This window comes from Sinocyclocheilus grahami, unplaced genomic scaffold (genome assembly GCF_001515645.1).
Source record: "Sinocyclocheilus grahami isolate Dianchi unplaced genomic scaffold, SAMN03320097.WGS_v1.1 scaffold170.1, whole genome shotgun sequence".
In the NCBI taxonomy this organism is placed as follows: Eukaryota; Metazoa; Chordata; class Actinopteri; order Cypriniformes; family Cyprinidae; genus Sinocyclocheilus; species Sinocyclocheilus grahami.
In genome coordinates this window covers 1,457,720-1,485,445 of record NW_015505349.1, presented here as the reverse complement: position 1 = coordinate 1,485,445, position 27,726 = coordinate 1,457,720, and the positions used below count along the sequence as shown (strand labels likewise).

Sequence of the window (27,726 nt, the reverse complement as noted above, 5' to 3'; positions counted from 1 at the left end):
TATTTTATATATATATATATATATATATATATATATATATATATATATATATATATATATATATATATTTATATATTTTTTTTTTTTTTGCATTGAGAATATTATGTGATATTTGTTGGATATATGGTTTAGGCTATGGGACATGTGAACTCTCAGTTCCTCATTCCTTTAAATTGCGCACCATTTCCATCTCATATAGTTAAAGGGATAGTTCACCCAAAAATGAAAATTCTGTCAATAATTACTCATTCCAAACCTGTAAGATATTCGTTCATCTTTGGAACACAAATTAAGATATTTTTGATGAAATCCGAGAGCTCTCTGACCCTCCACAGACAGCAAGGTAACTACCACAGTCAAGGCACAGAAACGTAGTAAGATCATCATTAAAATGGTCCATGTAACATCAGTGGTTCAACCGCAATTTTACAAAGCTACGAGAATACCTTTTGTAGGCAAAGAAATAAAAAATAACGACCTTATTCAACAATTCTTCTCCCCCAAAAATGAAAATTCTGTCAATAATTACTCATTCCAAACCTGTAAGATATTCGTTCATCTTTGGAACACAAATTAAGATATTTTTGATGAAATCCGAGAGCTCTCTGACCCTCCACAGACAGCAAGGTAACTACCACAGTCAAGGCACAGAAACGTAGTAAGATCATCATTAAAATGGTCCATGTAACATCAGTGGTTCAACCGCAATTTTACAAAGCTACGAGAATACCTTTTGTGCGCAAAGAAATAAAAAATAACGACTTTATTCAACAATTCTTCTCCCCCGAGTTAGCATCTACCAGCATGCGTTGTGCTACTCTCGAGAGTAACACAACGCATGCTGGTAGATGGTAACTCGGGGGAGAAGAATTGTTGAATACAATTTTTATTTTTGTTTTCTTGTGCACAAAAAGTATTATCATAGCTTCATAAAATGACAGTTGAACCACTGATGTCACATGGACCATTTTGTCGATGTTCTTGGTACCTTTCTGGGCTTTGAACGTGGTAGTTACCTTACTGTCTGTGGAGGGTCAGAAAGCTCTCGGATTTCATCAAAAATATTTTAATTTATGTTCCGAAGATGAATGAAGGTCTTATGGATTTGGAACGACAAGAGGGTGAGTAATTAATGACAGAATTTTCCTTTTTGGGTGAACTATCCCTTTAATAAACAACAACATTTGTGCAATCTGAACGGTAACTAATCTTATATGAGTCCAGGCTTTTTGTTATTGCACTTTGGCAGCATTAGGGCTAACAGTAGGCCTACTGCAAGTCTTTCATTGATATAACCTGAATGTAGCCTAAATGCTTATTTTTCTCTTGATATAAAGCAACTGTATTTACATTTTTACATTGAAATATTAGTTTCAATATCATTCTGATGGTACAGTGACTTATAATAAGGCGACTGGCCTATTACAAATTTCCGCTAAAAGGGCAGATTGCGTTACGGCAGCAAAACAGCAATCCACTGTCATTACCACAGTGATATATTTACGACAGTAAATTCCACTACTGTAGGGGGATGCAAAGTCGCAAAAATACACATAACTGCATTCAGTTGCTTTAAAGGTATTCTGTGCCATTTATAAAAAGGTATTCGTTCCCATTTTCCTTTCAGTGCATAATGGTTACTGTTTTGTTTTCAATAAACTGACAACTTCCATAAATGTGGACCTTTTTAGTTTTTTATCACGGTTAACAGCTATCAATATGCATAACATGAATTTCACCTAGAGTAGTGCTAGTTGTCACTTTTAGTACAGTTTTTACTGACAGCAAATTTTTCTATAGGCACATGCCTTGAAGTCTTTTTGTACATTTCTCAGCAATGATATGTTAGTTGTTATGTTATGTTAGCTCAGTGTTAATTCTGCCATTAACCCTTAAACGTTGTTCGGGGTCTTTTTGCTGAAATTAAAAAAAAAAAAGTTCCCTTTATCTAAATGGCATGAGACTTTGTACCGTTACCAACGCTTGCTAGCTCTACAAATAAAAAAACTAAATTGGATTGATATCTGGTTTTGTTAGTGTGAAAAAAAAGAGACCCTACATTGAAATGGATGGGGAAATGATCAAATCAGTACTTTTTCTTTTTAATTTGTCACAAAATAACTAAATTCACCACAATGCAGAACACAAAATACACAAAGATGAAGTGGCAACCCTTCCACATGTTCACAATGCAGAATGTTTGAGCTCGCGCACACACCCCCAACACCCCAAAAATCACCCATAGACCTCAATAGGAGACTTTAAAAAATATTGATTTCTGTTACGTAATTTGTCAAGAATGTCAGTGCGGAAAACACACAAAAACTAAAGGGGTGACACCACAGCACATCCAAGATGGAGGAAAAACACCCCCCCAATGCCCACCAAAGCCATAAAACCCACTCATAAGAAATTAAAAAGTGGCATGACACGAGTGGCTCTCTCTTACATAATTGGTCAAAGAAAGATCAGCTACAATGCAGAATACACACAGAAATGATGGAGTGACGATCCACGATGGAGAAGAAATGCAAACACTCAGATACATAACACCACATACAGGTTTGACTGTAATCGTGTCAAAAAATTATACTTCAGTACAAAACCTGCTAAACTTTGACAAAGTGGCAATTTTTTATTATTATAATTGTTAATGTTATTTTAATAAATAAAAAATGATAATAAATATTGTTATAATTACTGCAATTGCAGTTTATTATAATGACTGTGAGTAGCGTGCGGACACCGTCTCCTGTCAGTGTCAAAGCTGTTCTTAAGCAAAGGCGACATCGCTAATTATAGAAGGTCCTAAAGAGAGAGGAAAGATTAGCCATGATTAAAGCTCGTTCACAAACACAGCGATAGGACAGACAGTTGATCAGCAGGTGTAATGAAAGCACAGTAACACTTAAACATTTTCAAATTGGCCTTGATGTTTGGATAGAAACACTGGCGCTGTTTGACCTTCAATCAAAAAATAAGTGGAGACGATACTGGGTATTTACGGGTGAGTAAACAAATGTTTATGTGATCATTTTATGTAAATAATACCATTTTTTATGATAAATATCCCTTTTAAAAATAAGACGTTTTTATTTTTTATTTTTTTCTCTCTCTCAATACTTTTTGTTATATTAATGATTGTGCTATACTGTTTCTAAAATAATTAATAAATATTATAGCCAACTATCATAACAGTGCTGTCTTTTCTATAGCCAAGTGAATTATCACCTCTCTTTATATTCACTTTAAATGGAAAATTCTCTCAATAATTAAACTACATTAAAAATAGATAATGCAGCAGTCTGCATTACCTTTTTTGAGTTCAACTAATTTACAAATTTTTAAATAAATGTCTTGACTGAACATAAAATGTCAAATTCCCATCATTGCAAAACTGACACACTGTCAAACAATGTGACCATATTAAATATTCATGCTACAGTGCATGTTGGGAAGAAGACTGAATCACAAACCAGTTTTTAGCAATATGACTTGCTTAATAAATAAGATATTCAAAGGAGTTTTCATTATTCATGATTCCATTCATAGGCTCATTGGCAGGGTTGCCCGGCATGCAGACGTGGTAATGCCAAGAGCTGAATCCGCTGTAATGGACAACTCGTGTCAGGCCCTGTGCCGCACCTTAGTCACTCAAAATGGCCTTCAGCCAGAGAATGTGGACATTTCACAGTCAGTACTATACACATCCATCATGGGACTCCTGCTGGTGACAGACAACGAGGTGAGACAGTGTTGCACCATTGACACATTCTGTCTGAAACCTCATGCTGTATTAGTGTGTTTGACACAAGGCATATATTGTATATTGGCCTATCCTGTCAACTCTTATATACTGGAAACAACAGGCCTAGCTTATCTGCAAACCATATTAATAATTAATATATATAAAATACATGTGTTTTTGCACCTGTAGGTGTTCACAGTGAGTTAAGTATATCTGGTCTTAACCTCAGTGTCATATGTGACAGTGTCTTCCCTCCCTGTTATAATTGGATCGTAGATCTATAAATGGACACTCAGTCACTGCAGGAGGGACAGTAAATGGCAAACCTGTTGCCGCTTGTGATGTAATTGAGGAAGTCTCACTGACAGTCATTTTTCATCCTACAGAGAGAGCTGCAACTGGGAAATGGACAAGTTGGACTGCGCAACGTTGGAAATACTGTATGTTCTAATTCACAAACAGGCTTTAATGCATATGTTTGCAAGAAAAATAATGGTATTCTCTCCCATCCATTTTCAAATGTTCTCTTTTGTTTTTAGTGTTTCCTCAATGCGATTGTGCAGTGTCTCTCTCACACTCGTAGTCTTCGGAACTACTGTCTGATGAGAACTTACCTTCAGGACAAGCACTCCAAACAAGAACCTGTGCTTATGAATGGTAGGCACACTTCAGCTGTCATTTATTTACTAGGGGTGAAGTGGTGCAGCAAATCAAAATCTGAGTGGTTTGGGATTGGGGCTGCATGGTTATTTAAAAAATAATAATAAAAAGTTTTATTTGAATTATTATTTTATTTGACATTTTATCTATCAATTTAATGATTTTAAAATCAGACATTCCTCTACTCCTCATCTACTTTCTTCACAATATTTTTGTTGATGACTTTATTGTAGAATTCTCTAAAGTTTTGGCTGGCTTGTGGGAATGTAATGGTGGGGAAACCACAGTGAATCCTGGGAAGTTTTATCACGTGTTTAAAGAGTCAGTGCCTTATTTCAGTGGCTATAGGTATGTTCAATATGAATTATTACAGATATCTCTTCAGATTTCTCTGATTAACACAGTATTTAAAATATGTGTTAGGGTATTGGTGTTTAAAGATATCATTCTCAGTTGTTATGTATATAATATTTTGCAGACAAATAATCTATCCATTTCATTTTTCACTCACACACAGTCAGCAAGATGCTCAGGAGTTCTTGCGGTTCCTTCTGGACAGGCTACATACAGAAATTAACCGTCGTCCATCCAAACGTCCTGCAGTTATGGAAATTAAGGAACCAACATACACACGATTCAGGTACTCCACAAAGAGACAGATTGTGAAAGGAGCAATCTGATCTGAAGTCATTTAGATCCTTTAAATCACTCATTGTCTCCAGCAGGATTTCAGAGGAGGCCTTTGCAATGTGGCAGAGGCATCTTGACAGGGATGACAGTAAAATTGTTGGTAAGTAGTAGCACTGTTAAAATAATGATCTGATAATAATAAGTTTTACCAATAAAATGAATGAATAATTTTGCATTAATAAGCATACATAAATCCTGTAGCAGATCTAGACATGTGGAGCTGGTGGAGGTAGAGGGTTTCAAAGAAACTCTAATAGTGCGCTGCAGGACTAGCTTACAACAAACCCTGAACCAGACTATTTAAATGTTGAGCAAGCAGTCTTATTGGCTGCAGAATCAGCAGAGGCCAATCAGCTTGTGTCGTGTAGTAAATGATGTGAATGCTAGTAGATTGCATGTAAAAGACCTATGAGCCTGTGCCATCTAGAGTCTCATGACGGAACTGTTTGTTTGCATAAATTATCCACCTTATTAATGCTTGTTCGTTTTTTTGTTTTTGTTTTTTACAGAAACGTTTGACCATTAAACTTTAAAAACGTTTCTGTATTTTATAGATTTTTTTCTTTTATATGTGAGTGTGTGTATAAATGTCTAAAAACAATAAAATACCAAAGTAAAATAAGGTCAAATATTATTAATAATTGTGATCATCATCACAATGTATATTTTATAGTTAGTCTATTGATTATTTAGTAAATACAATTAAAAAAATTTTTTTTTTTACTTCAGTCCATTTTAAATCCTGGTGCTCAAGTATTTTTTCCCTTCTGTCACAGATTTGTTCTCCGGTCAGCTGCGCAGTTCCTTACACTGTTCAGTCTGCTCCCATTACTCCAACACCTTTGATGTGTTTTGTGACCTGTCACTCCCCATCCCAAAGGTAACACTCTCAGGCCCTGTCCTCCCCTTCTGGTGTTGTGCAGATGATGTGTCATCATTTTTGTTTGTGTGTGTATTGCAGAAGAGTGATTATGGACGAACTGTCACACTGAGAGAGTGTCTAGACCTCTTTTCACAAGAGGAAAAACTTGATAAAGAAAACTCACCGGTGAGTGAAAAGCATTGCTTGCATTTAAATTGAGAACTTCTGCTGAAACCCATGGATGTGTATGTTTCTTAGATGTGTGAGCGGTGTAACCGTCACACTGAGAGCACAAAAAGACTGACCATCCAAAGGTTCCCTAGAATCCTCGTAATGCGTATCCTTTTCAGTTGGTCAAAGCTGAGTTGATCAAATGGTGATTATCGATGGTGTGAAGCAGTACGTGTAAGGTCTTGTGACCAAGTACATGCTTTATAAAAGGTACATAGACTTAACTTGCTATCTCAGACTTAAATCGATTTACCATGTCAAGGTACTCAATCTCAAAGAGCACAGTGCCAGTTTCCTTCCCCCTAAATGGGCTGGATTTAGGGCCATTTGGACCTGTTGACTGCGGTGAGCTCTTAATATCTGAATAAGTATCATACACATTATAAATTTTGACTATTGTTATGTGCAGAGGTGTATGAAATATTACTGAATGTTTGCTTTCAGGTCCAGTGCTGTACGATCTTTATGCAGTATGCAATCATTCTGGCACAGTAAATATGGGACACTACACGGCTGCATGTCTGGAGGAGGAGGGCTGGTGCTACTATAATGACTCATGGTTGGTGCAGCTTTTTGTCTGACCAATTTTATACAATAAAATAATAGTATTTAAAGGCCAGTTTTCTCACACAACGTACAAGAATGATAATTTGTTCCTATTAGAGATAATATAGCATTTATTTTTATTATTTCTTTGTTTGATGACTTTAGAATTGAGAATTTATCATAATAGAGAAAATATTCAATTTAGTTCATACAGCAGAGGAAAATGTTTAAACATGAATGCTCTGTTTCTTTTACAGTGTTGCTGAAATAACAGAGGAGAAGCTTCAGTCCAATCAGGCATATGTTCTCTTCTATGAGCTCAAAAGCTTCAATGTCACCAGAAAATGAGGGCAGAGAATGTACTTTGTTATGAGAGACTTCAGTGATTATTTGGCAAATTTCAGATACCACAGAAAAAAGTTGCACTGTGATGTTGGGGAGAAAGTGAATGAGCTTGAAAACTGGTCATTTTACATAATTGTTAAATTTCATTGTATATTCATGTTACTGAGGTATTTTCGCTACACTAAACAATGTGTTTTATTAACTTTGCATTTTTTTATTCTTAACATAATTAAAACTTGAAATTTGCTGTAATGTGTTTTAATTAAGAGTGGAAAAACAGGGCTGAATTAACAGGGTAATTAATGCAGATGGTGGATTATATAAAACCTTTGTATGACTGTGCAAGCACATGACCATTGTATATTATGTCTGGCTTTACACATATGAGGGTCTTCATCATATAAAATCTCTTATGCTTCTGTTATGGAATGACATGTAAAATAATGTGCCATAAACTAATGCCCAATCCCTCCACTTTAAATCTTTTTGATCAAGTGTTAAATTTGATATTTAGGTTTAACACTAATCCAGTGTATGTAAAAATAACAACAAAAAAACCCAACTTTTTAATGTTTGCTTTAGTTTAGATGTAGAGGGATTTGTAGGTAGTGTCGCCCACATTTAATTCACTTTAATAAATTAATGTTTTATACATATGACTCCAGTTCACTTATTTCAGTTCACCCTGATACTGCATTAAAGAAATATGTGTTATTGCAGACCTGAGATTAGATAGATAGATAGATAGATAGATAGATAGATAGATAGATAGATAGATAGATAGATAGATAGATTGATTGATTGATTGATTGATTGATTGATTGATTGATAGATAGATAGATAGATAGATAGATAGATAGATAGATAGATAGATAGATAGATAGATTGATTGATTGATTGATAGATAGATAGATAGATAGATAGATAGATAGATAGATAGATAGATAGATAGATTGATTGATTGATTGATTGATTGATTGATAGATTGATAGATAGATAGATAGATAGATAGATAGATAGATAGATAGATAGATTGATTGATTGATTGATTGATTGATAGATTGATAGATTGATTGATAGATAGATAGATAGATAGATAGATAGATAGATAGATAGATAGATAGATTGATTGATTGATTGATTGATTGATTGATTGATAGATTGATAGATAGATAGATAGATAGATAGATAGATAGATAGATAGATAGATAGATAGATTGATTGATTGATTGATTGATTGATTGATTGATTGATTGATAGATAGATAGATAGATAGATAGATAGATAGATAGATAGATAGATAGATAGATTGATAGATAGATAGATAGATAGATAGATAGATAGATAGATAGATAGATAGATAGATAGATAGATAGATAGATTAAGATGAAATAAGTCCCTTATGCTCACCAGTGCTGCATTTATTGGATCAAAAATAGCTAAAACTGTAATATTGTGAATTATTATTACAAATTTAAAATAACGTTTTTTATAATGATATATTTTAAAATTTAATTTTAGCATACACCTATTATAATGACACTGAAGAATGCCAAATTCAGATTTTCCATCAGAGTAATAAATTGTCCTTTTTTTCAAATATATTAAAATAAAAAACATTTCCTTTAAATTGAAAAAAAAATCACAATATTACCGTTTTTACTGTTTTTAATCAAATAAATGCAGCCTTGGAACACATCTTAATTTCCCTTCGGTAGTGTATCAGTGCTAATGAATATGAATGATATAAGATGTATAAATTACTTTATTTTAATATAACAAAAAATTTATTGAACGGATCAGTCATTCAGTGTTGTATGTACGCTTTACTTTTTGGTGGCTTATTGATTTATACAGCAAACACCGCTATCTGCTGGGTGGATGTGAAACCTCAAACTTCTCAGCGCAGCCTTCTCCCCCCTCTTTGTCCGGAATGGTTTAACCCGTTGCCTAGGCGCTCGGTCCAAGCTACTGCGAGCAGCTGCAACAAAACACTCGGTAGGCCTCAGGAGACACCACACTCTACTGTTGCATCAATATTTGCAAACATGCAGACATCATTAACTGTTTCAAATCGATTCTGAAGGACAACGACAATCGTAATTTGTTTTATTTTTAACAGGCGTCTGCTGGATATGAAAAGAAGCTCACGCATAATACCTGCGAACTAGCCCGTTAGCCAAAGTTAGCGGACTGGATTGTGTTAAGGTTAGGAAACTTTTTATATTGCAGAAAAAAATCTAGTATAGCCCGAGGAAGCATTATTCTTGTCAAATACACCCGTGACTGCAGATAAATTATGAATATGTGATAGAAACATTTGTTGACGGATGATAATGGATTATGCAGAAGATCAAGTGTATGTCATTTGTTACAGTTGCAGTGTTATTAGTATATAAAGGTTGTTGCTTAAGCTGTATTGCCTTCAATTTAAAGGCATGCAAACTTCTGTAACACGGCGAGTTGTGTTTTATGCTTTTCTTGTTTTGTAATAAAGTGATGATTAGGTCAGAGACTGTCATGGGCGGAGGCAAATGCTGGAAACCACAATCTAAACTTGGTTCCCATAAAAACTCTTGGCTAATTTGCAAGTGATGCACGGACTCCTGTTGAGCTGGAGTCGGCCATGGAAAAAAGAGAGGTATGGTGTCGTCTTTTTTTATATTTATAAATATGACATATGCATTAAAGGTTAGTTCATGAAGATCATGTAATTTGCTTGTGATGGTAATTATTTTGTCGGACAATTTGACAAAAATAGACTTGTTGCTTGTTGTGTTTCATTTCAACAGGTGTAATAATCTGTACTTTATTAATGCATCTAATGAAATAACTTTATGACAGTAATGCTCAATCTTTTGTAACCTCAAGTTCCTACACACACAATATTTCTTCTTGTATCTCTGCTTACATCTTTTTAAGTGGGAGAACTTGCACAATTGGTGGCTGACTAAATACTTTTTTTCCCCACTGTACTTATTAAAAAAATAGATTGTGGTCAGTGAGTAGTTTGGTTGCATTCTACTCATACTGTTTCCACATTGTGCATACTTGTGTACTAAATATAAGTATGCATACAGCATTCTGCAGTGTCCACAGTATGTAAATATTCTGTATGCATAGAACTCATAGATCAGCTACTACATTTGTCAAATGTACAGTATATTATAGAGCATGCTGTGTAGAATACTGTATCCCACAATGCAATGTGTTTGGCTGGACCTGGACCTGGAAGTAATATCAGCCATAATTTTCTTGATATGACAACCAAGACTTAAAGTGTTTTACTTTAGTGTTATTTTAATATTATTTACATACTAATATAGTGTTTTTTATTTTTATATTTTCATTTTAACTTTAGTTTGTTTTAATAATTTTAAGTTCTTTTGTCATTTTTATAATTTTTTTCACATTTATGTTTTCTCATTTAGTTTTTTATATTTCTATTTATTTTATTTATTTTTATTTCAGTTTTAGTTTTTTTTAGTACTTCAAATTCAACCAGGCCTGTTCACACCAAGAACAATAACTATAAAGATAACTATAACAATAACTACAGCATATTGGTGTCTACACCAACAGAAATTAATGTTCTGAATATTTAACATGCTGCTGTAATGTTGTCTGTTGCTTTAAATGCTTAAGCTCTTTAAAATCTGTGGATTCTGATTGGCTGTGAATGTTTTTGTTGTACATCAGCTGGGAAAAAAATGTGTTGTTTGTTTGTGTCATTATCGTTATAGTTGTGGTGTGCACTTCCCTATTCTCTCCAGAATTAGAATGTTATTATAGTTATAGTTATCATCTTTGTCGGGAACAGGCCTTTGAACTTACTTTATTTCAGTTAGTTGCCAAGGCAACATTTCTCATTTTAGTTTAAGTTTTTCAAAGTTTTTCATTGTATTTGTAAAGTTTTTTTTATTTGAGCTTTATTTCAATTAACTTTTTTTCAATTTAATTTTATTTAGAAAATAACAATTTATATGCAGAATTGGATTAAAAATGCAAAATAACTATTTCTGAGGTGATAAAAAAATAGTTTGCGGTATTTAGTGCATACTGCACTGTATACACTAAGTAGTACTCTAGTATTCAGTGCAGAACATAGCTCTTGCATTCTGCACAATGTCCTTATAGTCTAGGAAGTGGTCTTTATTCATGTTTTATGTGTCAGACTCCCAGTGTAAGGAGGTGGTGGAGATGCTGGAGCAGGAGGGTCTAGCAGAGATCAGCCAGAGCAGTGCCAGTGAGCAGGTGGCCTATCTGCTGGTGGAGAGAGTCACTCTGATGGAGAGACTGGAGGCTGCGGAAAGAAAACTGGACACCCAGACCCTCACCGGCAACCTCAGAGAGGTGCATCTTCAGGTACTATGAGAAATACAACCACATTTCAGTAATAGTTTTTATAAAGTTATAGGTCAACAGGTAGACCGTTATAATATCAAAATTTTATTTACACAGAAAATGCTGTGCCTATAGCAACATTCCCCTACTGATAATCTATACCTTGAATGCACTTTGGATTAAAGCATCTGCCAGATGCATAAAATGTACATATTAACATGATAATATTGAATATGAAATATATGTGTTAAAAAATGTGGAGCCTTCTCTTAATAGTAATACCTCAGTTGTGTCTCATTAGTTTTATGGTCTTTTTAATATCTCCTCTCTTATGGAAATCAGGAAGAGCTGGATCATATGCGTCACACATTGGAAGAGGAACTCAGGCAGCAAAAGGAAAATATGAATAAGGTGAGAAGATCTCGGAGTGTCTCATGAACAGGAAGCACCTTCGAAAGCAGCGTACTGAAGTCAAATCCCATTTGTCTATATTTACGTTTTTCATTGTCCATCTCTTAATATGTTCTGCATCATAATTTCACCTGATTCTTTGTCCCTCCCTAAATGGACAGGAATCATCAGTTCAGAGTCCTTGGAGGAAGTTCTTTGGTGTGCGCAAGGCTACACTAAGAGCACAGAACCTTCCTGTACGTTTCGATTGGACTCATAAAAAAAGGCATGACAGAAGTGTAAATCAAGAGAGGTGGAACCTTTCTGTATTATCCTTGAGAGGATGATCCACTTAAAGCAGATTAGGGCAGCTCCGTGGTCACCTCATGAAATAATGCATGCCTTGGTTGAACACAATGCAGATAATAACAATATGCTCTCACATTCTGAGCTTAGCATGATCACATTAACTCCTCTTATTTTCACTCTGGACCCTAACATCACTATGGATCCTTTGATTCAGGGTGGTTACAAACCAGTGTTAGTATAGTTGTCTCTGATGGTTATAAGGGACCAGGTGCATATTAAACTCTGTTCACACTGGAACATGATCCACAATCGGCTTCACCTGTGGCTCATGCATGTTAAAAACGCATGGATGCTGACATGCTCCTTGCTTATCCACCGAGTAAAACCGGGTTTACGTCTCACTGAAAGCTCTGTCCTCTGTAGGACCACAGTGAAGAGTTCAATAGAGAATGCACAGTGTGCCAGAGGCTGGAGAGGGATCTGGAAGAGGCATCGAGTCGTCTTGCTATGGCACATAAAGAGATTCGCCACCTGAAGGATGAACTAGATCTCGCTCGTAAGGTCCAAAACGTGTGTGGTAAGTAAATTCAGCATTCAGCTTAAAAAAGCCCTAACGGTAATTATTAATGATGCTGTGATAGTATCGATAAGCTGATGAGAATTATTTTCATGTTATGGCTGATAACTGATAAATTACTGATATTGAAAATTCTATAATATACTTCTATGAAGTATTGAATGAATGGTATTGTATGTATATATTTTTTGAAGTATCTTATGCTCACAAAGGATGCATTTATTTTATCTAAAATACAGTAAAACAGTAACATTGTGAAGTATTATTACAATATGTAATTACTGTTTTCTATTTGAGTATTTTTTTTTACAATTAAATTTATACCTGTGATGACAAAGCTGAATTTTCAGCAACAATTACTCCAGTCTTCAGTGTCACATGATTCTTCAGAAATCATTCTAATATGATTTGGTGATCAACTTTTATTATTATTATTATTATTATTCATGTTGAAGGCAGTGTTGTTGATAGACACTATATTTTTTAAATTGTAGGATTCTTTGAATAGAAAGTTCAAAAGCTTTTATTTGGAATAGAAATCTTTACACATTACACCTCTTTACTGTCATTTTTGATCAATTTCATCTGTCCTTGCTATATGAAATTACAAATTTCTTTCAAAACTGACCCCAAATGTTTGAACAGTAGTTTAAATAAAAAAACAATAAAAATTAAAATCAGTACTTTGTAATTGCTACATGTGAATTTAGGGATCAAAACATTATAATGTGCTGTAAGAAAAGTGGATATTAATTTTGAGATTTGCTAAAGATTGCATTGAACAGTGTTAATTATTTTTAAAGATTAACTTTTAAATTAGTGTTAGATGACAGTAATGGTAATATAATCTGAATGTGAAAATATAAATGATGAGTATGAACAGTTAATTATTGGATATTAACTGATGCCAATAAATTAAAAAACAACCAATATGTTTCCATTATGTTGTGCATCTCTAGTAATTATTATGTTTTTATATGCAACTAGACTAGCTATTTTCACCTTTTACATGACCAAGCATCACTTATGTCATCTTTAAAAAATGTAAAAATCTAGTTTTTAAATATTTGTTTGCAATTTTGCTTTAGCGCATAATGTAAACTCAAAACAAAATTTAAATTTTAGTACCTGACCTGCAGAAAACTGGGGATGAAGTGGAGCAGTTGGAACAGGAAGTGGACAAGCTTAAACAGTGTGGTGAGATTGTGTTTGATACTGCAGCAAGATATCACGTGTCTCTTTAAAAACTTCTCACATTTGGTCATGGTTTATGACTATATTCAAGTTTATTTATAAAACACTTTAAAAAAAATTACAGTGTAGACAAAGAGCTGTAAATAAAGACAGAACAAACCAGACAAAACATAAAAGACATTTCAAATGATGTGTTCTGGTTGTAATCCACATGTTGGACAGATATGGTGGAGCTGCAGAAGGCCAAGGAACGCAATGAAAGATTGGATAGTGAGATTTGCGTGCTAAGGTATAGAGTTCGCTCCTTGGACACAGAGAGGAGGACTCTTCTTAAACTGGCAAGAATAATTTTTTTTTAACTGCCACTACCTATCAGATAGCAAAGCATTCTTTTATTTCAAAGCAGTTTTATTTGCAAACAGAGAAATTATATAATTTGCCATTTTGGGTGTGCCACAGGTTGAACAATCAAAGCTGCACTCAGATCAAGGGATCAAAGTGACATTAGAGCACAATAAAATAAATTCTACACAGGTACATATACATTACACACTATTAAAATCTTCTCCTAAAGGGTTATATATTTGCATATGCATATATTATATACACAAGTATTTTAATATTTGTATAGTTTCATCTGAGAACACTTTACAGATGTTTTTTTTGTCAGGGTGTCGGGAATAACGTCAATCCTGATCCATCACTGGATGCAGAGGATGAGATACTCCACAAAAGGTGAAGCTTTGTCTTCTTTTATCCCACTTAAAGTTGTACATGCCATTGATTTAAAGATGCTGATATGGCAGTTGTGTGTCGGCAGGTGTCGGAGAGAGTCTGAAGATAAGGACAGCCGTCTGCGAGAGCTGGAGAGGAGGTTGCAGAAGCAGCAGCGGGAACACGAGGAGCTGGTGGAGCGCAATGAAGAGCTGGAGGCACTGCTGGGAGAGGCGCAGAACACAGTGAAAGAGGAGCAGGAACGTCATGAGTGTGTGATAGAGGGGTTACAGAGAAAGGTCTGTTTTTAGCCATCGACGTGGTGCTGAACTTGATAAGTAACCACCTGAATGTTAACAGTGACTCTGATTTTGGTTCTAGATTAAAAGTATTGAGGAAGAACTGAGTAAGAGAAATAGTAAGAAACCTGAGAAGAAAAATGAAGATCAGGTTCGTGGGACTAAGTCTGAGGTAAAGGTTAAGACAATGTGAAAAAGCCCCTTATTTGTACCCTCTGATTTTGTGGTTATATTTTCATGATCTTTTAATCCAAAGCTTAGCGAGAGTGTTCAAGAAAGACTTAAGTTCCTCGAGGGTCGACTTGCTGAAGAAAAAGGTTGGAGGAAACAGCTGGAGGTGGATCTGTCTGTAGCCAAAGCTGCTCTCAAAACGGAAAAAGAGGTAATGTCATTGTCACACTTGACTAATCATAAATTAGACATTTAAAAGTCCTGGAAAGTTATTCATATTGCACTATGAATTTGTTTAGTAGATTTATAATAAAGTGATCTGAAACCATAAATGCCACATGGTTATTTTGAGGACAGGTCATGCAAAGAGACCATGAGGAGCTGAAGAAATTACGTGTGGAGGTCCAGAGACTAGAGGTAGAATGTCGACAAGGGAAGACACTTAACAAGAACCTCACGCAGATTAAAGGAGAAAAAGGAATTTTGGAAGAAAAGGTAATAAAAAATTAAGGTCATTAAATTATAGGGTTATATCGCAAAGAATGCAATCCATTTGTTGTTAGGATGCTGAGATATACTTCCTGTAGCTTGCAAATACTCACTGAGGCTGTGTTTGTACTCTGCAGGTGGCCCAGTTGGAGCGTTCTCAGACACGACTCCAGGACAACCTGACACTTCAGACAGAGAACAGCCGGGCCGAAGAGGACCTGAGAGACAGCAGGGGACAGGTGGCAGAGCTTAATTCTATGGTGGACAAGCTGAGAACAGAACTGACTCGACTGGAGAAGGAGCACAACGCTCTAAGGTAAGACACCCTTTCACAGATGCATCACTATTTTCCTGCTTTTTCGTCTCTGTATGACAGTGTTTTTTGTCCAATGTAGCTGACATTATCCCATCTTCAATAGAAGCGCCTTGTCTCTGTAGAAAGCATGTCGTAAGATGTTCCGTGTCTGTGTGTTAGGGATGAGCTGATGGAGAAGCGCGGGCATGTGATGCAGCTACAGAAGGAGCTCAGTGAGAAAGCCCACGAGAGGCTTGAGACTGACGGTGAGAGGGAGAGACTCAGTCTGGAGCTCCTGCATGTGAAACAGCAGCTCCAGTATGCTAGAGAGCAGATACCCAAAGCATCACAGGAGCACACGGCCAACCACAAGCCCGCTGCAGAGGATGATGGGCTTTGTCAGGTAGGATTCCTTTATAAGGTGTTTCTTCAATTATGCATGCATAAAATGCCCTGTGGCTTTTTAGGGGCAGTGTAGCCTGATATTTTAAAGATCTAGGCTGGTGAAATACCATTATATCTAAATGACCACGTTCTTGAATACTTTTTACATTACTGTTCAACAGTTTGTGGTTAAGATTTATTTTTATGGTTTTGAAAAGAGTCTCTTAAGATCACCAAGGCTGCATTAATTTGATCAAAAATACAGTAAAATATTTTTTTTTCTGTGATGGCAAAGCTGAATTTTCAGCATCATTACTCTAGCCTTCAGTGTCACATGATTCTTCAGAAATCATTCTAATATGCTGATTTGGTGATCAAGAAACATTTCTCCTTATCAATATTGAAATCAATAGTGTTGCTTAATATTTTTGTGGAAACATTACATACATTACAAAATAGAAAGTTCAAAAGAACAGCATTTATTTAAAATATAAATCTTTTGTAACATTATAAATGTATTTACTGTTTCTTTTGATCAATTTAATTAGTCTTTGTTCTGGTTCTCATTCTTGTCTAATACATGTTCTGAAATGAGGAGGCAAAGTCATTCTTTTCCCCCCTTTTTTCTCATTTTGTTTTTAATGTTTTTAATCCAATGTAAATTCATGTATCAACTTAATGTTGACATTTTTCAAGTTAAATAAACATTGCATACACTTCACATAAACAAAAATAAAATTATATTTTCAGTTTTATACATTTACGTTCTATCACATATATTACGTTCATCAAATTAGATATTTTTAAAGGATTTCTGCACATATATTAATAACTGTAAGAACACAGTAACAGATTTCAGATTTCATTTATATTTTACTGATGTAAAGCATCATTTTTAAAAGTCAACTTAAAAAGGACAAAAAATTTAATTGAATGAATGAATGATGCATTTATATAGCGCTTTATTGTGTATTGCTGTATACCCAAAGCGCTTTACAATCATGTGGGGGGTCTCTCCTCAACCACCACCAATTGCTGACCGCAACAACCAATTGCTGACCCCAAACTTTTGTTGTGTAAATGGGGTATTGGGCTGTTTGCTTGGAATCATGTGTAAGCTGTTTGATGTTATGTGCTGCTCCTCTAGCTGGTCTGTGTGAAGTCAGAGATGAGTAAGCTACACTCCACCCTGGAGGAGGAGAGACAGCTGGCCCTGCAGGCCCAGATCAGTGAAGCACAGGCCAGGGCTAAGGTCAGCTCTGCTCTCCAGTCACTCATACACCCACACAAACATATTCACATTCATTTTTACTTTTATTCATGCACAAAACAGTCTTAATTTTATTCATTTTATTATAACACAATTGTTATTTAATGTAATTTAATAGTTTTTTTAATGTTCTCCCTGTTTGTCATATATAACGTGACCATTATGTGATTGTCCATAGGCTCAAGACTCACTGCTCCAACAGAAGGGAGAGGAGAACAAACAGCTGAGACAGGACCTGCAGAGAACCCAGCATCTCTTCACTTCTGCTGAAAGAGAGCTGCGCTATGAGAGAGAGAAAAATCTAGACCTTAAGAGACACAGTGCACTCCTAGACCAGGAGAAGATCAAGGTTAAAAAAAAAACACTTGTGCCGGGTGCCAGAAAGTATTTAGACCTTTAAGTTACACTTAAAGGGGTCATATGATGCTTTTTTAAAGATCATTATTCTGTGTATTTGGTGTAACAGAATATGTTGACATGCTTTAATGTTCAAAAAACACATTATTTTTCAAATACTGTACATTATTGTAGGTCCTCTATGCCCCCACCTCTCTCAAACGCTTTTCTATGCACAATCAGCTTGTAACACTCCAAAGAGAAAGGAAAACTTGAAATCGCATCATATGACCCCTTTAAAATGTATGACTGTTGTTCTGTTGATTTTAATGCTCGGAAACCTTATGTTTCTGCTCCTGATAGCTGTGTGCGGAGCTGAAGCAGGTCCAGGCCAAAGTAGCCCAGCTGGAGGGGAGCGCAGCAGGACATGTGGCAGAGCTGGAGAGACTCCAGCAGAGGGTCAGAGATCTGGAGCTGGAGGTGGCCAGAAGCGCTCAGAACCGACAGACTAACAGCAGCTTGACGGAGGAGCTTAATTCCGAGAGAGCACGTGTGATTGCTGCTGACAAGAAGGTGTGTGTTTAGAGCAGATTGAAATTTTTCAGTAGTATAGCAGTTATGAAGAACATGTTACTTTAACATCTTTGCAGGTTGTAGAACTGCAGCAACAACTGAAGAACACACTGCACCAGCTGCGTCTAGAGGAGGCCAGAGCGGGAGAGACCAGCAAACTGGAGAGAGACACCAGAGATTTGTCTGATAACCTGTCTGCCCTCAGAGCCCGACTGCAAGAGGATCAACTACAGAGGTTCGACAGGTCACTGCGTCACAATTAGTGCTCATTTTGGCAGGTGTTTTTTAATTTAGTCCCGTCAAATGTTCTTTTTAGTTATTATAATCTTTAGTCAAGTTTTAGTTGAGTCTGGAAAAAGTCTAGGAGTTTTAGTCAATGAAAAAATGGTCATATTATAGTCATGCTGCATAGTGGTTTAACAAATACACACAAAATAGTTGCAGTTCTTGTAATATTAGAAATATAGAAATCAGTTTTATATAAGGTTATTTTACCTCATTTAGTTAAATTGTCATATAAATGAACACACTCTCTACATTATCAAATCTGGTAAAAGTCAAAAGCTAAAACAGTGAAATGCCTATTAATTCCAATAGATTAAATCATGAAATCCCAAAAATGATATTGATGTTTTGTATTACACTTCAATTTAAGCAGAATATCTCAGTGTATATCACTAAACTCCAACATGCATGTTTCTCAATTTTTTCAGGTCATCTGGACTTTTTCTGCAGTGTAGAGAGAGTGAGTGCTCATGGTTGCCAGGTTGTGAAGATGATTTAAAACACAGGGCAGAAAATCTTGTTTTTTAAGAGCAAATCTCTGATTGGGGATTTAAACTCTGGCAAACCCAAACATGAAAATTCTTGGAGGTCTATACTTTTTCTTTTTCTTTTTTCTTTTGTTTGAGAAAGTATAAAGATTTTGCGTTTAGAGAGTTTATATTTTTTAACTACATTTTAGTCTCGTCTTTTTTCGTCAATTATATTGCATTTTGGTACAGTGTTTAATATTGTCCGTGTCGCCTCGTCTTTGTCTCATCTTGATCATGGGAAAAAGGTTGTCAACAGATATTTTTCATCATAAAAATGAACTAAATTAACACCAATCACAAGCCAATATACTTGTAGTGGACTTTAAGATGACTGTGTTTTCTGACAGGAAATTACTTCAGCAGAAAGATGAGGAACTCCAGCAGCAGGTGCGCTCATTGCGGGCGAAGGAGGCAACTCTGACACGCAGCAACTCAGAGATGTCTCACCACACACAGGAGCTGGAGATGCGGCTGCAGGTGCTGGAGAGTGAACTTAACACAGCTAGAGAAGAGGTTTGTGGGGTCTCAACTGAATCTGAATTCTGATGAAATGATGGGTCAGTGGAGCTCCTGACCATGAACTACCAATGTGTCCTGCAGCAGAGAAGCAGTCAGAAGAGCTGCCACAGGCTGGAAGAACAGTTGCTGTCTTCCCAGCATGAGTCTGAGAGACTGCAGGAGGAACTGAAGCTGGTCATTCAGCAGCTTGACACTAACATCAGGTATCATTCCTAACTGAGTGGACATTGTAGTCTAAAGGCTGGAATACGCTACATGACTTTTATTTAGATTTTTTGCCCTGCTTTGTAGTCTGGAGGAGTCGATGCTAGTTAAAGAAAGCTAGAGCCAGTTTGGAGATTTTGGGCAGTCGGAGTTGAGAGATTTCACTAGATTAAAAGTACAAATATTAAATGCAGTGTGTTAATATGAAATGGTGACACTCATGTTCTGCAGGAGATACAACGAGAAACAGTCTCAGCACAAAACCAAGTTGCGCAGAGCTAAACAGATCTTCATGAAGACAGTCACCCAACATGAGCACAGAATCCAGCAGTTAGAGAACGATCTGTCTCTTGCGACAAGTCTCTCAGAGAAAGTGAGTGTTTTCTTATCTGACCTTTAACACTACATGCATAACTTGCACTTCGTCTTGAGTGTATTACACTATGAGCAGGAGAAGGACTGGATTAGGACTGTGACAGAAGAAAACGACCAGCTCCTCCTGGAGAGGCGAGAACTTCTGCAGCGAATAAGTGAAGCTGAGGAGATGGGAAACAATGGATTAAGGACCGCCACTACCATCCAGCAGAGGTAAAGATCTCATAGCCTCTTCCACATCTATCAGGAAAGCACAGAAGCATGCTAACTATCTCTTTGTCCTGTACTCTCATAGAGTTAAATTCCTGGAGATGGAAAACAAACAGCTGCAAGAAAAAACTCTAACACTGGCCAATCAGATAGGAATTTTAGATCGCGCGTTGAGAAACCTTCAGTCGCTGTGTACTGTTGAGGTACACGTTTATTTAGCAGTTGTTCTTTTTAGTAGTATTTAAATAAACATTTTAAATTATTTGATTGTACTGATGTTACAATTTTGTGTGTGTTTCTGTCTTAGGAGGTCAAGAAAATGTTTCCTTCTGGATCTCATCCTGATGGCCAGCTGCTGACATCAACTCCAAGGTATAATTCAGAAATATAATTTTTTTTTTAAGTCTTCCAACTTACTCAGTATTTCTGTTCCAAAATCTAGTTCAATCAAAAATACATACTACACAAAATGTGGGGTTATATAATGTATATTTCACTATTACGAACACTATTGCTTAATTTAAGTATTCACTATACACTACTATACACAAGTTTGGGGTCTATAAGATAAAAAATTAATACTTTTATTCAGCATGGATGCATTAAATTGGTCAAAAGTGACAGTAATGATTTTTACTTTAATTTTAGAATGTTACAAAAGATTTCTATTTCAAACAAATGCTTTAAAACGTTCTATTCATTAAAGAATCCAGAAAAAATGTGTCACGTTTACCACAAAAATATTTTAAACAGCACAACTGTTTTCGACGTTGATAATAAGAAATCAATATATTAGAATGATTTCTGAAGAATCATGTGACACTGAAGATTGGCTGCTGAAAATTCAGCTTTTGTCATTACAGTAATATATACAGGATATAAAATACCTAAAAAAAAGAAAAGAGTAATTTTAGATTGTAATACTTAAACAGAATATTACCGTTTTACTGTATTTTTGCTCAAATAAATTTAGCCTTGGTGAACATAAGAGACTTCTTTCAGAAACATCTTACTGACCCCAAACTTTTGAACTGTAGTGTATAATCTTGCCTCGTCTACCATTTTGGAATTATTTTTCTTATGAGGCTGCAGTACATTATGGGATTATTTTTCAGTCTCAGTAACCAAATTGTGACATTTTACATTGCATCTTGCTGTAGTCCCCAGCCTGGGCTCTGTGATTCATGGGGAATATTGGATGCCGTTCGCAAAGTCAAAGTGGGTGAGTCTGGAGTGAAGAGCCTCGAGATCTCCTCGTCTGTGCCTGTTTCACAGTCCACTGAGATAGGCTACCTGAACGTGACCTCACCTGTGGCTCCCAACAGCAGGTTAGAGCAGGAAGAGCATCTCAGTGTCACAAGCGATGAGGCCTGAGGGAGTTACAATGACTTGTGAAATGCCATTACAAGGCTTGCCAATCTGAAAAGTCACTGGAGCAGTCAAGGCTTAAAAATAATTGAACTGTAGCTGGGTAAAACGCAGACAAATAGTTTTTTTGTGGCACTGTGACGGTCTATGTCATGTTTTCTCTTAAATTAATTTCCTAACACTAAAAGCGAATGTGAAGAGCTGGATTATTGCTCAGGCTCATATCACCTGGGTTGAATTCGGTTGCATTGCCTTTGTGGCTCACGTAGAGTCAGTCTAGAAGGCCTGAGATTTTATATCATCCACAAACATTACACTTCATTGGATGTTATGGTCAGTAGCCTTGTCACATCTATAAGATGCCATATGTATTTTTTATACATTTACCCTATAATGGTACGACTATGGAGAAGCACTTGAAGCACTATTAATTTGACGTTCAGATGGTACAATCTACAGGTGTTCACAACTGAAATGCACTATTGCCTTTGGATAAGCAGTAAGTATTTGAAATCAAGTGTTTGTATATTTTAGTGCGATTTGGTGTAAATGCCACCTGATACATATCTTGCAACCCTTGCATGTGTCAGTTGACCTTTTCTCATTTTCTGTGCTGCTTTTGGGTGAACAAACCTGGTAAAATGTTACATGGAGCTGAGATTACTACACTCTTTGTAGATAAAAGCATGTACACTATTGTTCAAAGGTTTGGGGTCAGTAAGATTTTTTTTTTTATTTTAAAGAAATTAATACTTAAAAATTAATCATTAATTTTTTGTTATTTTTTTTTAGATTTATTATGATTGTATTTCACACATTCACTATATATTTGTTTCCATTGAGCGGGAAGAAACCACAGCCATGAAATGTCAAAATATTTATTTAGACCTTACTTATGTGTAGTATATGCTTTTAAGTACTAATGTAAGCAATGTAGTTGTGATGAATAATTTATCATGGAAAAGGTTTGGTCTGCTGGTATTAAATTACACTGAAAACAAGATTTGGCTACTGACAAGAAAACAGACATGGTAGCATTATCAGCCTTACTGGATTGTTGTTTACTTATGGAACGGGGTGAAATGGGAGTTTTATAGATTTTTTTAAAAAGAATTTGTTGCACTCCCTGGGAGCATAGTCATCTGACAGAGAACTGTTGTATCACTTTGAACCAAGTGGTGCTTATTGCAGAGCCAAATGACATCCAGCTCCACATCTGCAGACCTAATGGGTGGAGCTTGTCTTATTTCTGTTTAGGGGTAGGGTGTGGCTAGACTGTCAAGCTCCGCCCATTGTGTCCAAAAAGGAGGAGCTGATGTCAAGCTCCACCCATTGGCTCTGCAGTGAGGAGCCTCTGTTTTGAACTGTGGCAAAAGGATCAAGATCCTGTAGTTGTGCCTGTACATTATGAGAGCATTGTACATTGTGTCCTGCTGCTATTCGATATTAGGATGCAACTTTCACAAAATATTAACATAGGGCTCATGTCATTTAAACTGCGGAAGACATCAGTGTACACGCTACACAAAGCATGTATTTTCTTAATAAACTTATTTTCAAGATGCCTGTTTGATTGCTTCAGTCAATTTGAATTACTTAATACGTACTAACAAAAATATCCCAAAATAGGTGTTTAGGTGATGACATTACCTAAATACAGATATTTTCATTTATAATTTTACTAACCAAATTAATAAAATGTAATATTGAGTTTTGGGTAACACTTTACAATAAACTCTTAGCAAACTTTAATTAATGCATTAAATAACATTAATAAAGGGCACTACATTTGTGTCAGTATGTATTAACGTATTATTGTTAGTTAACATTAGCTCAGGTCAATTAAATTATATTAACCGATACAACTTTTGATTTTAATAATGGTTCAGTAAATGTTGAAATTAACATTAGCTAAGATTATTAAATGCTTTAGAAGTAGTTAACACAAAGAGTCCCTAAAAACATAATTTGCAATTGCCATCAAAGTAAGGACTTAGATTTAACGACAAAAGGATTCAAGCTTCAGTCTGATGCAGTGGAAATGAATCTATTACTTGCAAATTTTGAAAGCAACTCTGCAGAATTGTATCAATATTGTGTCCATATCAAATGTGGTGTGCCCAGTGTTTACAGTATTCACTCTTCTGACTCCAGTGCATTTAAAAATAAAATACAAAGGCTCAGGTATAACAGTCTGAATTTAATAAACAAGATAGAGATACAAAGTGTTCTTGACATTGATATTTTCTTAATTCACCTATCAGTCTTGTCTGTGCATATTAAACAAAATCTTCATATGGAACCACAATGCAAGACGAAGGAAAATGTTAATTATTTCAGAACATACATAACAATGTCTTACGTAATACATGTTAACAGGTAATAACGGTTACTGTGTTCCATGCGGAAAAAAGGCTTAAGAAAACCGAATACTGAAAAACATCGACATGGAAGGGAGAAAGAGAAAGAAACCGGTCTTTCAGCGATGATAAAATTAAGGCGTACACATAAAAATGACAAGGATGCCTATAAAAACAATGATCAGTACTTACAGAAAAACAAATATTAATAAGTTGAAAAATACTAAACAGATACAAAAATGAACAAAGTACAGTATCTAAACCTTGCAGTTTGCACTATCAATGAATACAGGGTATATTTTATAGTAAATGTACATGTCTTACTGATTTGAAGTGGATTTGAGGCTGAACAAGCCAGGATTATACTGTAATGTAATAATCTATTCCTGGCAATAAGCTGAGGTTTTATAAAAAGCACCAAGAAGTAGATCCTCATCAAATTGCTGTTTATCTCAAATTGTGCCATTCCCAAATATGAAAGACAATTTCTGTTTGCCCAGTAAAACATTACTGTGTAAATTATATATATAATGTCTATTATATATATGTTGGTGTATTTTGAGAGCATTTGAGAGCAACAGCTTGGTCCTTTGCAAACAAAAAAGTTTCCTAAATATACAGGAATTAAAAAAAAAAAACAATAAGCTTAACAAATGACTGGTATAAATGACCACAAAAATAAATGAATGTTGTAGAGCTGCAGTGTTGTGGCCTGTGAAATTACATACGGTAAGTATGATCACATATGATCAAATTTGGCTAGAATAATTCAATAAGACCATGTGTGCTTTAACTCAGTAAGAGCATTTTATACTGCTGCCCACTACTGTTAAAAAAATTTTTTCAGCTTGTATGCTGGTTTGCTTGTCAGAGCAAATATATACTATATATATAAAAAAAAAATCAGTTTAACATACCAGATTTACAGAATTATTGGTTTTTGGATGAACTTATGTAACAGAAACGCAACGGTGGAAATGAACACGACTACATTCAAAATTAGCTTTTTTTTTTTTACTTGATTTTCTTAAAACATGATTACTGATATTTTGGTATACAAAATTCAAATTTGACAAATAAAAACATTTCAAAATAGGCCACTGCTATTAGATTATATCATAATCTAAAAAAAACAACTCGTGAACACTTTCCATCGGTGTAAATGAATGTCTCAAGGTGCTTTTGCATTGCTTCAGAGGTCACGCTACACCGTAAATGTCTGATTTAGTTAACAACACTGAACCTGTGTGACACTTCTTCTGTCACATCATGACCAAAATCCATTTGGATATTGTCATCATGCAATTATGCCATTTAATTTTTAAAAAATGACAAAAAGGACACTTTTTCCTTAAAATACTGTGATTGGAAGGGATGAAATTTGCATTGCACACAAAAAAGGCCTTGTTACAGAAACTGAAACAAGTTAAACATCTATGATGCAAATAACACAAGTCATTATTTTAGAGAGTGTCACATCTTATTTACACTCTTTTATGTTAGCAGGGGATTTCTTGGAATTCCTTCACCTTTACCTGTATAAAAATACTAGGGCAATGACCATGCTTATAAAATTCACAAAATTGACTTTACACTTTTCATTTCTCACCATGACCTAATACCCCATATAAAAGGTTAATAGACGCTTAAAGTGGTAGAAGTGTCATATCCACAGCAAAATAATACACAATATCCTGTTAAAACAAATGACAAGGAGGAGAAGTGGAGACGGAAACCAACAAAATCCGTCTGACTTTCTAAAACGAAGTTTAACCTCTCATAGCTGCCCAAAGCGAGAAGCTGCTCCCATTCTGAAAAGATTCATTCTACTTTGAGCCAAAACCACGAGGCTGAAAAAGTGCTTAAAGAGTATCTTTGGAAGTCTCCCTTACACACCTTTGAAACAAAATGTTAAAATGATCACTACTGTGACATTCTGTTTTTGGAATAATCAATTAAAATCCTTTTAGACTGGTGTCTGGAGTTGAATTGAACCATTCAGTTCAGACAGCAGTTGTTGAGTCTGTGGCCTGTAGGTTTAATATCACTAAGAGCTAAAGGGACAAAGACAATATCAGACTCAAATGTCCTCCGAGGTCTCTTAACACTTATCGTGTTCTTCTTTTCTTTTTTTTTTTCAACGGAAGACCATCGCAGTGAACAAAATACCTTTTAATGGAAGAGGAACATGAGGGGGGAAGTTCAAATAAGTGAAATGCGTATGGGGATGCTGGGAGATTCTGTTCTCTGGGGGGAATGGTGGCTGACCAGATGCTCCACCACGGTGTGTTTGGACATGTGCTTCATAAGGTAGGTCTCCTGAAAAAAAAAAGCAGAAGATGGTGTTATAATATGAAAAAAGAGGAGGGTCCCATATTTGCCCATAGGTTAATGTGGACTGATACTCACTGAGGTGTATGCACGACCACACATGCTGCAACAGTACGATTTAGCATTCTTAATAGCATGTGCAGAGAGATGGATCTGTAAGGAGGCTGAGTCTGTGTATGCGCGGTAGCAGTTCGGACACTTATATGGCTTGTCTTTGTTATGTTGTCTCTGGTGAGACTGAACAGGAAAAGAAATGAGGAAGAAAGTTTAACACCTATTTATTAAGACTCAAGTGTCATGCAATATAAAATACTATACACACACACACACACACACACACATATATATATACAGGTGCATCTCAATAAATTAGAATGTCGTGGAAAAGTTAATTTATTTCAGTAGTTCAACTCAAATTGTGAAACTCATGTATTAAATAAATTCTATGCACACAGACTGAAGTAGTTTAAGTCTTTGGTTCTTTTAATTGGGATGATTTTGGCTCACATTTCACAAAAATCTCAACAAATTAGAATACTTCATAAGACCAATAAAAAACATTTTTAGTGAATTGTTGGCCTTCTGGAAAGTATGTTCATTTACTGTACATGTACTCAATACTTGGTTGGGCCTCCTGTTGCATGAATTACTGCATCAGTGCGGCGTGGCATGGAGGCAATCAGCCTGTGGCACTGCTCAGGTGTAATGGAAGTCCAGGTTGCTTTGATAGCGGCCTTCAGGTCATCTGCATTGTTGGGTCTGGTGTCTCTCATCTTCCTCTTGACAATACCCCATAGATTCTCTATGGGGTTCAGCTCAGGCGAGTTTGCTGGCCAATCAAGCACAGTAACACCATGGTCATTGAACCAGCTTTTGGCAGTGTGGGCAGGTGCCAAGTCCTGCTGGAAAATGAAATCAGCATCTCCATAAAGCTTGTCAGCAGAAGGAAGCATGAAGTGCTCTAAAATTTCCTGGACTTCAGAAGACACAGTGGACCAAAGTCCTCTTTTCAGATGAAAGTAAATTTTGCATTTCATTTGGAAATCAAGGTCCCAGAGTCTGGAGGAAGAGTGGAGAGGCACATAAACCATGTTGCTTGAAGTCCAGTGTGAAGTTT

At 35.8% G+C, this 27,726-nt stretch overlaps 3 protein-coding genes and 1 long non-coding RNA gene across 5 annotated transcripts in view; 3 read left to right on the top strand and 1 right to left on the bottom strand.

Annotated features, from left to right (window-relative positions):
* Nucleotides 1-2,839: 2,839 nt before the first annotated feature.
* usp21 (ubiquitin specific peptidase 21) lies at nucleotides 2,840-7,696 on the top strand. Of its 2 annotated transcripts, none has more exons than XM_016283108.1 (13): nucleotides 2,840-3,007; nucleotides 3,553-3,745; nucleotides 4,135-4,188; nucleotides 4,288-4,405; nucleotides 4,642-4,756; nucleotides 4,926-5,048; nucleotides 5,134-5,198; nucleotides 5,875-5,978; nucleotides 6,060-6,146; nucleotides 6,219-6,297; nucleotides 6,429-6,536; nucleotides 6,636-6,750; nucleotides 6,995-7,696. In XM_016283108.1, the coding sequence occupies exons 2-13, from the start codon at nucleotides 3,590-3,592 to the stop codon at nucleotides 7,083-7,085; spliced, it is 1,215 nt and encodes a 404-aa protein (XP_016138594.1). In that variant the 5' UTR covers nucleotides 2,840-3,007; nucleotides 3,553-3,589; the 3' UTR covers nucleotides 7,086-7,696. The 2 variants fall into 2 exon arrangements, with proteins under 2 accessions (XP_016138594.1, XP_016138593.1); XM_016283107.1 differs by having other exon boundaries at nucleotides 5,131-5,198.
* A 1,351-nt stretch (nucleotides 7,697-9,047) lies between these two features.
* On the top strand, nucleotides 9,048-9,618 carry LOC107593443 (uncharacterized). The gene is made up of 2 exons (XR_001610085.1): nucleotides 9,048-9,290; nucleotides 9,580-9,618. It is a non-coding gene; the product is annotated as an uncharacterized lncRNA (long non-coding RNA).
* A 670-nt stretch (nucleotides 9,619-10,288) lies between these two features.
* Nucleotides 10,289-22,677, top strand: ccdc30 (coiled-coil domain containing 30). The gene is made up of 26 exons (XM_016283142.1): nucleotides 10,289-10,316; nucleotides 11,257-11,447; nucleotides 11,769-11,837; nucleotides 11,999-12,073; nucleotides 12,549-12,702; nucleotides 13,828-13,899; nucleotides 14,119-14,234; nucleotides 14,356-14,430; nucleotides 14,567-14,631; nucleotides 14,717-14,909; nucleotides 14,992-15,081; nucleotides 15,166-15,291; nucleotides 15,438-15,575; nucleotides 15,707-15,885; nucleotides 16,045-16,267; nucleotides 17,396-17,500; nucleotides 17,697-17,867; nucleotides 18,218-18,427; nucleotides 18,505-18,662; nucleotides 19,590-19,755; nucleotides 19,843-19,964; nucleotides 20,197-20,338; nucleotides 20,417-20,553; nucleotides 20,636-20,753; nucleotides 20,858-20,922; nucleotides 21,711-22,677. Exons 1-26 carry the CDS (start codon nucleotides 10,289-10,291, stop codon nucleotides 21,922-21,924), a joined length of 3,402 nt encoding a protein of 1,133 aa, XP_016138628.1. The 3' UTR covers nucleotides 21,925-22,677.
* Nucleotides 22,678-26,411: 3,734 nt separating this feature from the next.
* The window catches only part of LOC107593390 (zinc finger protein 362-like), an 8,485-nt gene continuing 7,170 nt past the window's right edge, over nucleotides 26,412-27,726 (bottom strand). Inside the window, exons 8-9 of the mRNA XM_016283101.1 lie at nucleotides 26,688-26,846; nucleotides 26,412-26,597 (exon numbers count right to left, since the gene is read on the bottom strand). Of these exons, the coding sequence (XP_016138587.1) occupies nucleotides 26,481-26,597; nucleotides 26,688-26,846 (276 nt within the window). The 3' untranslated portion in view covers nucleotides 26,412-26,480. The remainder of the gene's footprint in view (nucleotides 26,598-26,687; nucleotides 26,847-27,726) is intronic.